This window comes from Rana temporaria, chromosome 8 (assembly GCF_905171775.1).
Source record: "Rana temporaria chromosome 8, aRanTem1.1, whole genome shotgun sequence".
Taxonomy (NCBI): Eukaryota; Metazoa; Chordata; class Amphibia; order Anura; family Ranidae; genus Rana; species Rana temporaria.
In genome coordinates, this window is record NC_053496.1 from 49,946,376 (window position 1) to 49,959,149 (window position 12,774).

The window sequence follows — 12,774 nt, forward strand, 5'->3', positions numbered from 1 at the left end:
TGTAGCATGTGAGGGGTACAAGGGAACATGTGACAAGTGTGTGGGTCCACCAACATGTGAATGCTTTGTGTCATCCACAGATGTGCTGGAGGGAGCTGGGCCATCGTCAGCTGCTGGACGACTCATGCCATCCCCGGAGGAGTGTGCCCACACCTCTCCTCTAGAGGAAGTTGAGGAGGAGCATGGGGACCTTAAGGAAGGTGTCTACTTCGAGGAGGATACCATCATCCCTGGACCCTCCCAAATCTCCTCCCCCATCAGGGGAAGCCCCTCACCCTCCTCCCCCATCAGGGGAAGCCCCTCACCCTCCTCCCCCATCAGGGAAAGCCCCTCAAGGGCCAACACGGCTGCCATCGAGGCGGAGGGACGGCAGACCAGGCGCCACCAGCAGCACACCACCACCCGCCAGCTGTGGATGCAGGCTCAGACGAACGCAGTCCTCACCCGCATTGCCCTTGCATTGGAGGGCAGGCAGCCAGCATCTCCCAGGAGGGACAAAGCAGGGGATGATTCTCCTCCTGATGCCCCACCCCCCCACCCGAGGCTCCCCCCAGACAACTGGGGAGCCGGAGCTGTGGCACCATGCCTGGCCTACGACAGGGCAAATGAGTACCTTTTTTTTCTTCTCTTTGCTTTGTTTTTGTTTGCTCAGGTTATGAGCTTTTTGTTTTTGTTTGCTCAGGTTATGAGCTTTTTTATTTTTGTAGTGACTGCACACGGTCAGTAGTGCAGGCTGCAGTGTGACTGGTGTGTGAATGTGGGTGACATGCCTGCCAGCAAGGTGTGTCACCTTGGGTCGTCGGGGAAAGGTTATCCCCACGACCGTGTGAATGTGGTATGAATGGACAGCAACACCATTGGGGCCTTGGCGTGGCGTTTCTGCTCCCAAGTCCTGCATGGTGGACTTGGGCTAAACCAATGTGAAGTGGATGTGGTGTGTGTGAGCACAGGACCCCAGATGGCAAGTCACCTTTTTTTTTTATAAAAAAAAATAATGTTGTTGATATTTTAAAATTACATTTTTTTTATTCTTTTTAGTTCCTTTTTTTAATATATATTTTTCTTTATTTCGTCTTTCACAATTCACGGCAGCACCCCCCCAGGCCCATGCCTGAAGCTGTGTAAAGGGGCCCCATAATTCCTGATGGCGGCTCTGCCTGGCATGTTGGCATACAGATGTGTTGTCCTGCAAGTGTGGTTGCTCAGCTCGTCCGTAACGGTGCTGCTGCAGCTGCTCTCCAGCTGACCTGTGCACGTCTGTTGCTGAGTTACACCTCCTTTATGGGGAATAACTTTGCGCCGGACGTACAACTTACGCGCACCTTGCGTAGCCTGCATTGGGCGCATGTACGTTTCATGAATTAAAAAATAACAAAACCATAAAGTTACCCCAATTTTTTTGTATAATGTGAAAGATTATGTTACGCCGAGTAAATGGATACCTAACATGTCACGCTTTAAAATTGCAACGGCGCTAAACTTCAGTACTTAAAAATCTCCATAGGCGACGGTTATTTTTTTTTACAGGTTACCAGTTTAGAGTTATAGAGGAGGTCTAGTGCTAGAATTGTTGCTGGCGCTCTAACGCACGCGGCAATACCTCACATGTGTAGTTTGAGCAGTGTTTACATATGTGGGCGGGACTTGCGTGTGTGTTCGCTTCTGAGTGTGAGCTACCGGGAACAGGGGCGTTTTAAATTTTTTTTTTTTTTTACCAGTTTTTTTATCACTTTTATTCCTATTACAAGGAATGTAAACATCCCTTGTAATAGGAATATATCGTGACAGGTACTCTTTATGGAGAGATGCGGGGTCAATTCGCGGGGAAATTGTTTTTACAGATCTCATCCCGACAGCCGCCATTGCGGCTTTGTTTGCCTCCGGGTACCCAGGTGTGATGTCATAACATCGCGCCCGGGCCTCCAACGGCCATACAGATGACTGGGGACCGTCTGGTCCCCAGTCATCTCTATGCTACCCATCCGATGCCAGCAGGTCGTTTTCTCAGGGCCCCCGATGGCACGGGAGAGCCCTGAGAAGCACCGGATGGTGGCGGGAGGGGGCACGTCCCATCCCGTCACCTATAAGAACGATCAAGCGGCAGAACTGCCAATATGATCATTCTTATGGTGCACAGAATCGCCAGCAAAAAAAAGTGATATCTGAATGATGCCTGTAGCTGCAGGCATCATTCAGATATCCCCACTGAAAGTCCAGGACGTCATATGACGTTCTTGGGTGGGAAGTAGGGTGACCACATTTCCAAACTGCCATTCAGGGACACACCCCCTCTCTCACCTTCCCCCAAAAAAGATGACGGGGGCCGGGGGAGGTTGGGTAATGTAGTCTCGGGGTTGATGGGCAATTTGGCGGCAGGTTATTTGTCAGGTGAATGTGCCACTTGCCACCAGATGCAGCGCCGCTCGCCACCCATAGCCTGCCACCAGATGCAGTGCTGCTGTCACTCCCTCCGCATGAGCCACGTGCGTAGAAGGAAAGGAGTGGCGTCACTATCTGGAGAGTTAAGATCACACCATTCCCTGCTGCTTGCCCCTGAGTGCCAGAGAAGAAGGAGATGCCCGAGGTGGGTGGGGACAGCATTGCTGCACTAGGCGCAGGCCTCGCTCCCGGTCTCACTGTCTGAGAGTAAATTGGCACTGATTGCAAGATGCCAGGCAGCGCTGGCCCTAGCAACCAGTTTTGGAAATGTAGTTATTAGTTAGTAGGGGGTGGCTGTGTCCTCTATTTCATTCATTGTATTGTCCCGGAATGAAGGTGCTAGGCACAGTCCCGGGCAATCCGGGACTCGTGGGCACCCTAGCGGGAAGTGGTTAAAATTCACAAATGCAGCAACTTAGAATTTGAATGAAAGGTTTAGCACTGGGAAACAATTTTTGAAAGATAAAAAGTGCATTTTATATACAACTATATAGATCAGACCAAATGAGGGACAAATGAGGAGCAAAGAGGGACAAAGGGACATTTCTCCAAATCAGGGACAGTTGGGAGCTATGCATCATGTGAGATAAAACTGACTATGGCACAGGGAAAAGATATCCCCATGGGTTTTTGTGAATGCATGACTATTTAAAATGTATAGCTTCATATATGCAATTTTTCCTGCATTGCCTAAAATAGAAAAAAATATATTTTTGCAGATTGCCATCAAAAGTACAGGTGTGTACACTGGTTTTTGTCCAATATTTAAACTACAAACAGTATAAAAGTCCACAGATAAGAGGTCATATGTCAGTGTTGAAATCTTTTTATTCCGCTAATATTTGCCCTTGGACTTGTTTGCCCCCAGATGGGGAGGGTAATAGTGGGAGGTATTGGCTCTTTCCATGTCTGCAATTACTATAAAAACTGATCAATTTCTCAGACTCATTGAAGGTGACGTGTCCCAACATGCAGCTTCTCCTAGTGTCCGTCTGCCTGGTCATCTGCAGCTCAACACTTGTATCTGCCACAGATCCGTAAGACAATTACTAATCTTTTCTACTTTAAAGCAAAACTTTATAGATCTATTTTTAAAGCAGTAAATGTGACATGCACCAATCCATAAGTGTAGGTGAATCTTGCTGGTGCATGTGTTTTCAGTTACAATGATTACCCTGTAGTAAATGTAAATGGCGCATTCGTTGCTTTATAAATATGCCCTATAGCCTTTTTTAACTGTTTATGTAGTGTGTGTGTATATATGGTTCCAAGTGTAGCCACAGAACTCGCTAAGCTTGAAGTAAATGCCCAGGTACTCACCGACAGAGATCCATATAAATCCAAAACTTGTCTAGAGGCGGTCACAGGTCTTGCAGAGGAGGAAGATCAAAAACAGCAGTGTTTTTATTGTCAAATGTTCTTTTCCTGTTAATAAAGCACATCAAAATAGTGTATATATACTGTATGTGTGTGTGTGTATGTATGTATGTATATATATATATATATATATATATATATATATATATATATATATATATATATATATATATATATATATATATATATATATATATATATATACACAGTACAGACCAAAGGTTCGGACACACCTTCTCATTCAAAGAGTTTTCTTTATTTTCATGACTATGAAAATTGTAGATTCACACTGAAGGCATCAAAACTATGAATTAACACATGTGGAATTATACATAACAAAAAAGTGTGAAACAACTGAAAATATATTTCATATTCTACATTCTTCCACCTTTTGCAGCAGACACATCTCTAGAACTGGTAAGAGGAGACTGTGTGAATCAGGCCTTCATGGTAGAATATCTGCTAGGAAACCACTGCTAAAGAAAGGCAACAAGCAGAAGAGACTTGTTTGGGCTAAAGAACACAAGAAATGGACATTAGACCAGTGGAAATCTGTGCTTTGGTCTGATGAGTCCAAACTTGAGATCTTTGGTTCCAACCCCCGTGTCTTTGTGCGACGCAGAAAACGTGAAGGATGGACTCTACATGCCTGGTTCCCATCGTGAAGCATGGAGGAGGAGGTGTGATGGTGTGGGGGTGCTTTGCTGGTGACACTGTTGGGGATTTAATCAAAATTGAAGGCATACTGAACCAGCATGGCTACCACAGCATCTTGCAGCGGCATGCTATTCCATCCGGTTTGCGTTTAGTTGGACCGTCATTTATTTTTCAACAGGACAATGACCCCAAACACACCTCCAGGCTGTGTAAGGGCTATTTGACCAAGAAGGAGAGTGATGGGGTGCTGCGCCAGGTGACTCCCTCTTGAAGCTCATCAAGAGAATGCCAAGAGTGTGCCAAGCAGTAATCAAAGCAAAAGGTGGCTACTTTGAAGAACCTAGAATATGAAATATATTTTCAGTTGTTTCACACTTTTTTGTTATGTATAATTCCACATGTGTTAATTCATAGTTTTGATGCCTTCAGTGTGAATCTACAATTTTCAGTCATGAAAATAAAGAAAACTCTTTGATTGAGAAGGTGTGTCCAAACTTTTGGTCTGTACTGTATATATACATACACATACTATGCTGTATATTATATATCAAATACACTGCCTTCGCGCTACTAAGCTGCCTAATCTCTCTTCATTCACTTCACTATATACAGCCGTATGTATTTGATATATACATACAGCCTAGTGTGTGTATGTGTGTGTATATGTATATGTATATATATATATATATATATATATATATATTTTAATGGCATGGGGTCCCCCCAAAATTCATACCAGGCCCTTCGAATCTGGTATGGATTTTAAGAGAAACCACTTGCACGCAACCTGGCGGGCCCCCCACACGAAAAGGGGGGACGAGAGAGCGCCCCCACTCCTCAACTGAGCATGTGCAAATATTAGCTGAATCAATGCGGGCATGTGGCCTCAACTGAGGCCACATGCCCTCAACATGGGAAAGGGTGCTTGATGTGCACATGTTGGGTGCACATGTTGATGGGGACAAAGGCCTTATCCCCTCAACCCTTGCCCGTTGGTTGTGAAGGTCTGCAGGCGGGGGGACGACTTATCAGACTCTGGAAGCCCCCTTTAACAAGGGAGCCCCCAGATCCCAGACCCCCTATGTGAATGGGTATGGGGTACCTTTTTTTTTTTTTTTTTTATAGAGGAATTGTCCAAAACTGTCTCCTGTCATTTTTACATGTGTTTACACTTTGTTGGTGAATGTGTAGGGGTACAATGTACAGAATGGGAGGCAGTGTTCAGGTGCTTTTTAGAGGCTATTTCAAGTGCTAAAACGTCTGAAAACTGCCACAGTGTGAAAGGGACCATTTTACACTACCCTCTCCCCAGACTGACAATGCTGTTGTCCAGGGTTGCCTCTGTTGCTCCTCCAGTGGAGTGAAGACATCCTAACACATGAAGTATGTTATTGGCTGGATCACTGGGGGGTGAAAATATAGAAAAAAATATAGAAAAAAAATATAATTAAACTATAATTAAAAATAAATAAATAAATGCAGCCACCACATTTAAGGATAAATTATATATCTATGTATATATATATATATATACAGTTTGAAATATCATGTAATATATTTCTCAGCACTGTTCTTCTGTATAGATAAGGCAAACGTAGATATAAAGCACTTTATCTAAATTCAGTTTGATGCTTGGGCTGATGAAATACTGGATGATTTTACTTGTCCCCGTTACATAATAAAAAATAAAAATATAAACTGACATTCCAGACTTGGACAAATATTGGTGGTTTAAATAGCCCACCATCTAGTTATGTTTCTTGAGGCATAGAGCATTACACTTGGCCTATTTAGTTCCACATAGCCCAGAATATGAACTTGGATAGACTGACCATTGAAAGAAAAAAAAAATTACAAAGCAGCTTTCCTGTAAAATATGCAATAATTCTGTGATAAGCCTTTCTGTCTACCTACAGCCACTATGTGATCTTTGTACCTCAGACGTTAGAGGAGGGATCTCAGGAGAAAGCTTGCGTCACCATCCAAGGTCTAGAACATGGGTTTCATCTTGACCTAGAGCTTCGGAAAGATGATCACATCCATGAAATAGCCAAGCAAGACATAACGACAGCTGAGTTTAGCCACTGCTACTCTTTCCTGGTAAGTAGAAAATATAATGTAAGAAATGGACATTAATACTCTAAAGTACATGACTGCTGAGAAGCTTAGGCTTGTCTTAACACCGCTTTTATTTAAACCCCAACCAAAAAACCTTGCCCCCAAAGAAGACACATGGACCACTTCAAATTGGAAGTATGGCAAGGCCACAGCTTTATTGAACATAAGTATATAACCTTCAACATACAAGTAACCATGCCGGTCACGGTTCTACCGTGAGCATATGAACAAACCGTATAGTCTAAGAGGCCTGTCTCCACCACCAGTGCGTGACGGGCATTAAACTGCCCCTTAATTAAACTTGAGGGCATAGCCCATAAAGTAATGCCAACTGCTGGAAAGGTACAAACCGCAAAGAAGCTGTGACGAAAACACACAATGGGCGGGAGGATGGACAACTCGTGTGACGTCAAATCTTCCCGAGAGTAGTTGGGGTGCCTCTGTGTAGCCTTTTTTAAAGTTCCAGCTCCACCCAGTCACCTTGTGCCATAGCAGACAATCCAAAAGGAGCCACTCCGACTCACTGATTAGGTTGATGCCCCGCTTAGTTGCCAAGCATCCAGCAGTCAAGGCTCCCTTTCCTTAGTGCAGGGCGGGTCAAGGGGCCTTCATTGTTAAGTGTGTGTACCTGTTACACTTTCTAAATCACAATAGTTTATCGCCCAACTAAATAAACAACACAAACGTGATTTGGGATTTTGGTTAGGTATGGAATATGCATATATAGCTCCCAACATTCCTTGATTTAGAGGGACTGTCTCTGATTTGGAGCAATGTCCCTCTTTCCTCTCATTTGTCCCTCATTTTGGTCTGATCTTAAATAGTGCATTTTATATACAACTATAATCTTTCAAAAAGTGTTTCCCAGTGCTAAACCTTTCATCCAAATTCTAAATTGCTGAATGTGTACGTTTTAAAAGCCAATATAGAAGGAATAGTAGTGGTAAAACAAATGTCCTTGTGGATTTAACCCTTTGCCGCCGAGTGTACGCACATTTGCGTACTCGGCTTTTGGTGGTTATACCGGGATGATGCCCGCAGCTGCAGACATCATCCCGGTATCATTTTTATAGCTGAGGATTGGCTTTCCAGGGATATATATAATGTTTGGGGGTTCTAAGTAATTTTCTAGCCAAAAATACGGATTTTAACTTGTAAACACCAAATGTCAGAACTAGGCTTAGTCATGAAAGGGTTAATGAATCTTTTTTTTTTTTTTTGGTTAATTCTTTTCCTTTAAGGGGGTGTGGTAGGGGGCAGTGCGGTAGGGGGCGTGTCCTATCCCTACATACATTTGCTAGTAGGTGTCCCTCATTCTCATCTCAAAATGTTGGGAGGTATGTGCATAGTTACATTCATCCAAGCTGGACCAATTGGCCAAATTCTCAAAAAAGCTGCCTAACTTAACTTTCAGCAGTTAAGTTACACTGACTTAAAATTTCTACCTAAGTGCCTGATCCACAAAGCACTTACCTAGAAATTACACGCCGTGTAACTTAAGTGCCTCCGTCGCAAGGCGGTCCTCCTCTCCGGGGGGCGTTTAAAATTTAAATGAGGCGCGCTCCCGCGCCGGCCGTACTGCGCATGCGTGTGACGTAATTTTCCCGACGTGCAGCGCGCAAACGTAATTTACGCCGGGCTTTGTGGATTGCGACGGGACACTAAAGTTGCGACGGGTGAAAAAAAAAAAAGCGCCGGGAAAACAAAAACAAAAAAGAAAAATTGTCAGCGTCGCTCGGCATGCATTCCTGAGAGGGAGAACTCCATGCCAATTTTCAAAGAAAAAAACGGCATGGGTTCCCCCCCCAGGAGCATACCAGGCCCTTAGGTCTGGTATGGGTTGTAAGGAGACCCCCCCTACGCCGAAAATTCGACGTAGGGGGTTCCCCTACAATCCATACCAGACCCGTATCCAAAGCACGCTACCCGGCCGGTCAGGAAAGGGAGTGGGGACGAGCGAGCGCCCCCCCCTCCTGAGCCGTGCCAGGCCGCATGCCCTCAACATGGGGGGGTTGGGTGCTCTGGGGCAGGGGGGCACACTGCGGGCCCCCCCACCCCAGAGCACCCTGTCCCCATGTTGATGAGGACAGGACCTCTTCCCGACAACCCTTGCCGTTGGTTGTCGGGGTCTGCGGGCAGGGGCTTATCGGAATCTGGGAGTCCCCTCAAATAAGGGGGCCCCCAGATACCGGCCCCCCACCCTAAGTGAATGGAAATGGGATACATCGTACCCCTACCCATTCACCTGGAGACAAAAAGTTAAAGTTATTAAACACACAACACAAGGGTTTTTTAAAATCATTTATTAGTCTGCTCCGGAGGCCCCCCCTGTCTTCTTTATTAGCTCTAATACCAGGGGGGGCTTCTTCTTCCACTCTCCGGGGGTCTTCTCCGCTCTCCGGGGGGGGTTTCTTCTTCCGCTCTCCGGGGGGGGGGGGTCTTCTCCGCTCTCCGGGGGTCTTCTTCTATCTTCGCCGCTCTCCGCTGTTGACTCGGCGCACCCCGGTTCTTCTGCAGCTGTCCGGTGCCTTCTTCTTCAGCGCTGGCTGCCTGCTATCTTCGTGTGTTAGCTCAATTACTAACAGGCAGCCAGCACGGTCTTCTGTGACGTCATGTTCTTCTTCTCCCTTCTTCCGATGTTGAAACGTCGCCTCTTCTCACTGCAATGATGGAAGCGCGCCTTGCATCCCATTTATATAGGCATCACCGTCCCATCATGCTCCGGTAGGTACCCACGTGGTGGGTGCCTACCCACGTGCACCCACCACGTGGGTACCTACCGGAGCATGATGGGACGGTGATGCCTATATAAATGGGATGCAAGGCGCGCTTCCATCATTGCAGTGAGAAGAGGCGACGTGTCAACATCGGAAGAAGGGAGAAGAAGAACATGACGTCACAGAAGACCGCGCTGGCTGCCTGTTAGTAATTGAGCTAACACACGAAGATAGCAGGCAGCCAGCGCTGAAGCAGAAGGCACCGGACAGCTGCAGAAGAACCGGGGTGCGCCGAGTCAACAGCGGAGAGCGGCGAAGATAGAAGAAGACCCCCGGAGAGTGGAGAAGACCCCCCCGGAGAGCGGAAGAAGAAACCCCCCCCGGAGAGCGGAGAAGACCCCCGGAGAGTGGAAGAAGAAGCCCCCCCTGGTATTAGAGCTAATAAAGAAGACAGGGGGGGGCCTCCGGAGCAGACTAATAAATGATTTTAAAAACCCTTGTGTTGTGTGTTTAATAACTTTAACTTTTTGCCTCCAGGTGAATGGGTAGGGGTACGATGTACCCCATATCCATTCACTTAGGGTGGGGGGCCGGTATCTGGGGGCCCCCTTATTTGAGGGGACTCCCAGATTCCGATAAGCCCCCGCCCGCAGACCCCGACAACCAACGGCAAGGGTTGTCGGGAAGAGGTCCTGTCCTCATCAACATGGGGACAGGGTGCTCTGGGGTGGGGGGGCCCGCAGTGCGCCCCCCTGCCCCAGAGCACCCAACCCCCCATGTTGAGGGCATGCGGCCTGGCACGGCTCAGGAGGGGGGGGCACTCGCTCGTCCCCACTCCCTTTCCTGACCGGCCGGGTAGCGTGCTTTGGATACGGGTCTGGTATGGATTGTAGGGGGACCCCCTACGTCGATTTTTCGGCGTAGGGGGGGTCTCCTTACAACCCATACCAGACCTAAGGGCCTGGTATGCTCCCGGGGGGGGAACCCATGCCGGTTTTGATTTTTCAAATTGCCGTGGAGTTCTCCCTCGGGAATGCATACCAAATGCCGTCGCTTGAATGGGCTTTTACATGGTGTGACTAACTTTCCACATTGTAAAACCAGCCCTAGTTTTGCGCAAGCAAATCGGAACTTACGCAGAAATCACAATGCTGAAAAGCGTTGTGGATCTGCTTAAGTCCTCATTTGCATACTCAAAGCGGCATTTCAATGAGAAATGCCCCCAGCGGCGGATGCGGTACTGCATCCTAAGATCTGACCGTGTAAGTGTCTTACAGATGTCAGATCTTCTGCCTAACTTTGGAAAAAGCCTTTTGAGGATCGTTTCCAAAGTTAGGCACAGAGATAAGCAGGCTGAACAGCAGTTCCGCCTGCGTATCTCTTTTGAGAATTTGGCCCAATGTATCTATATAAAAGTATACCATGCCTGGAATTCTGCTTTAAAGGGGCTGTAAAGGAACATATTTAGAAAATTAAAAACGACCCCTTTGAGGGCAAAATGATTTTGTGCCCGCCACCAGTTTGCATCCAATTCCATGACCAAGACTGTCTTTGTTTTGTTATTCATATATAACTCGTGATATACTGAATATATTGCATGCAAACTGGTGATGGGCACAAAATCGTTTTGTTCTTAAAATGGAAGTCCAGTCCAGTTTACTTCCTGAGAAATGTTGTCCTTGTCTTATAGACAGGCATGCCTACTGTTAATTCTAGCTGCCCCTGTATTGCCCAACCCTGCCCACATCTCTCCTATCCTTTTTAGACAGTCATGCCTAGACCTGCCCATCCCACCCCCATCTAGGGTTGCCACCTTTTCTTCAAGCCAAACCTGAACCCTTTTGCAGCACAGGGAAATTTTATTTTTTCTTTGCAGTAAACACTATAGGATTATAAAAATCATGGGACACATTTGGGTGCCCCAAGAAGAGTAGTAATGTAGCCCACAGAACGTGCCAGTGGGTGTGGCCAAGTTGCTTTTGCTGACATCATCACCCCACCCTTCAGTGATGCCAAACCTGCCCCCAAACAGCCGCTGGCAGTGGCAACAGATTTGTGTATGACTATCTTTATTACTTGGGGAGCCATAGCCTGGTCTGAATTATGTGTCCAGGTTTTGTGTGGACTGAAACCCGGACACACAAGGGCGGACTGACAACTCATGGGGCCCTCGGGCAATAGGAGATTATGGGGCCCCTGGGCAATAGGAGATTATGGGGCCCCCAGGTAATAGATTATGGGGCCACACAGTACTGTATACACACACGGAATACACATACACACACACACAGTATACATACCCACACTGAAAAGGTAGTGGAGAGGCGGTGCAGCTATAATCTTGGGCTTTTTAGACCAAAAGGAAGTTGGTAAGGCACATTATAGGTACAGATGTAAAAAAACACAGATCTTTACATATTGTCCCTGGTTTTACTGAGGCTGGCAACCCTGATGGTATGGGGCCCTCGGGCAGTGCCCAATTACCCGAATGTTCAGCCTGCCCCTACGGACACATGATTTAAAACCCAAATTGTCCGGGTGAATCCTGGACAGGTGGCAACCCTACCCCCATTCCTCCTTCTCAGATCTCCTTCTGTCATCATAGCCTTGTTTTGGATAGCAGTTTCTCCTGAGTGAGAGGGGGTAGGGCAAGCTTTGGAAGTATGTTATGTTTGTTAGAAACTATAATATAGATTACAATGCAACATGCTGCACATTTTCTACAGTGTACAACTACATTGTTGTTTCTGCATGGCACTGTGATGGGCACTGTGTGGCACATGCCCAGCTGAGGGAGCTACGTGTGAGTAATGAGGTTAAGGTTCCGTTTCCACTAGTGCGAGTTGTCATGCGACTTTGGAAACATACAGTCGCATGACAAGTCACAGACCATTGATTACAAAGGCAAACATTCCCATCTATGCTACTTTGAAAAGGTGACTGCTCTACTTTGATGAAACTTTTGATGTGACTTTGATCCAGAATGTAAAGTTGGATCAAGGCTGTTCTCAAAGTCGCACTCTAAATCGTACAGCTTTGGAGTCGCACTAGTGGAAATGTAGCCTATGGCTAGAGTGCGACTTTGGAGTGTGGCTTTGATGCAACTTTGAGTGCAGCTTTGATCCAACTTTACACTCTCTGGGTCAAAGTCGCACCAAAGTCGCTTCAAAGCATTGCAGGTACCTGTTCAAAGTCGCTGATTTCCAAAGTTGCATAGATGGGAACGGGTGACATTGAAATCAATGGGCTGTGATTTGTCATGTGACTTTATGTGTCCATGCCAATTCATACTAGTGGAAACAGAGCCTTAGTCTATATTTCCACTATTGCAACCCCAAAGTTGCACCATTTAGAGTGCAACTTTGATGCGACTTTTAGTGCAGCTTTGATCCAACTTTATGCTCTCTCAATCAAAGTCGCATCAAAGCATTGCAGGTACCTTTTCAAAGTTGCATAGATGGGAACG

At 46.4% G+C, this 12,774-nt stretch overlaps 1 protein-coding gene across 2 annotated transcripts in view; it reads left to right on the plus strand.

The window, feature by feature from the left end:
- The first annotated feature begins 3,379 nt into the window (after positions 1-3,379).
- LOC120946921 (alpha-2-macroglobulin-like protein 1) overlaps positions 3,380-12,774 on the plus strand; it is a 221,074-nt gene continuing 211,679 nt past the window's right edge. For both annotated transcript variants that reach the window (XM_040361745.1, XM_040361746.1), the window contains exons 1-2: positions 3,380-3,476; positions 6,390-6,573. In XM_040361745.1, coding sequence (XP_040217679.1) covers positions 3,409-3,476; positions 6,390-6,573 — 252 coding nt within the window. In that variant the 5' untranslated portion in view covers positions 3,380-3,408. The remainder of the gene's footprint in view (positions 3,477-6,389; positions 6,574-12,774) is intronic.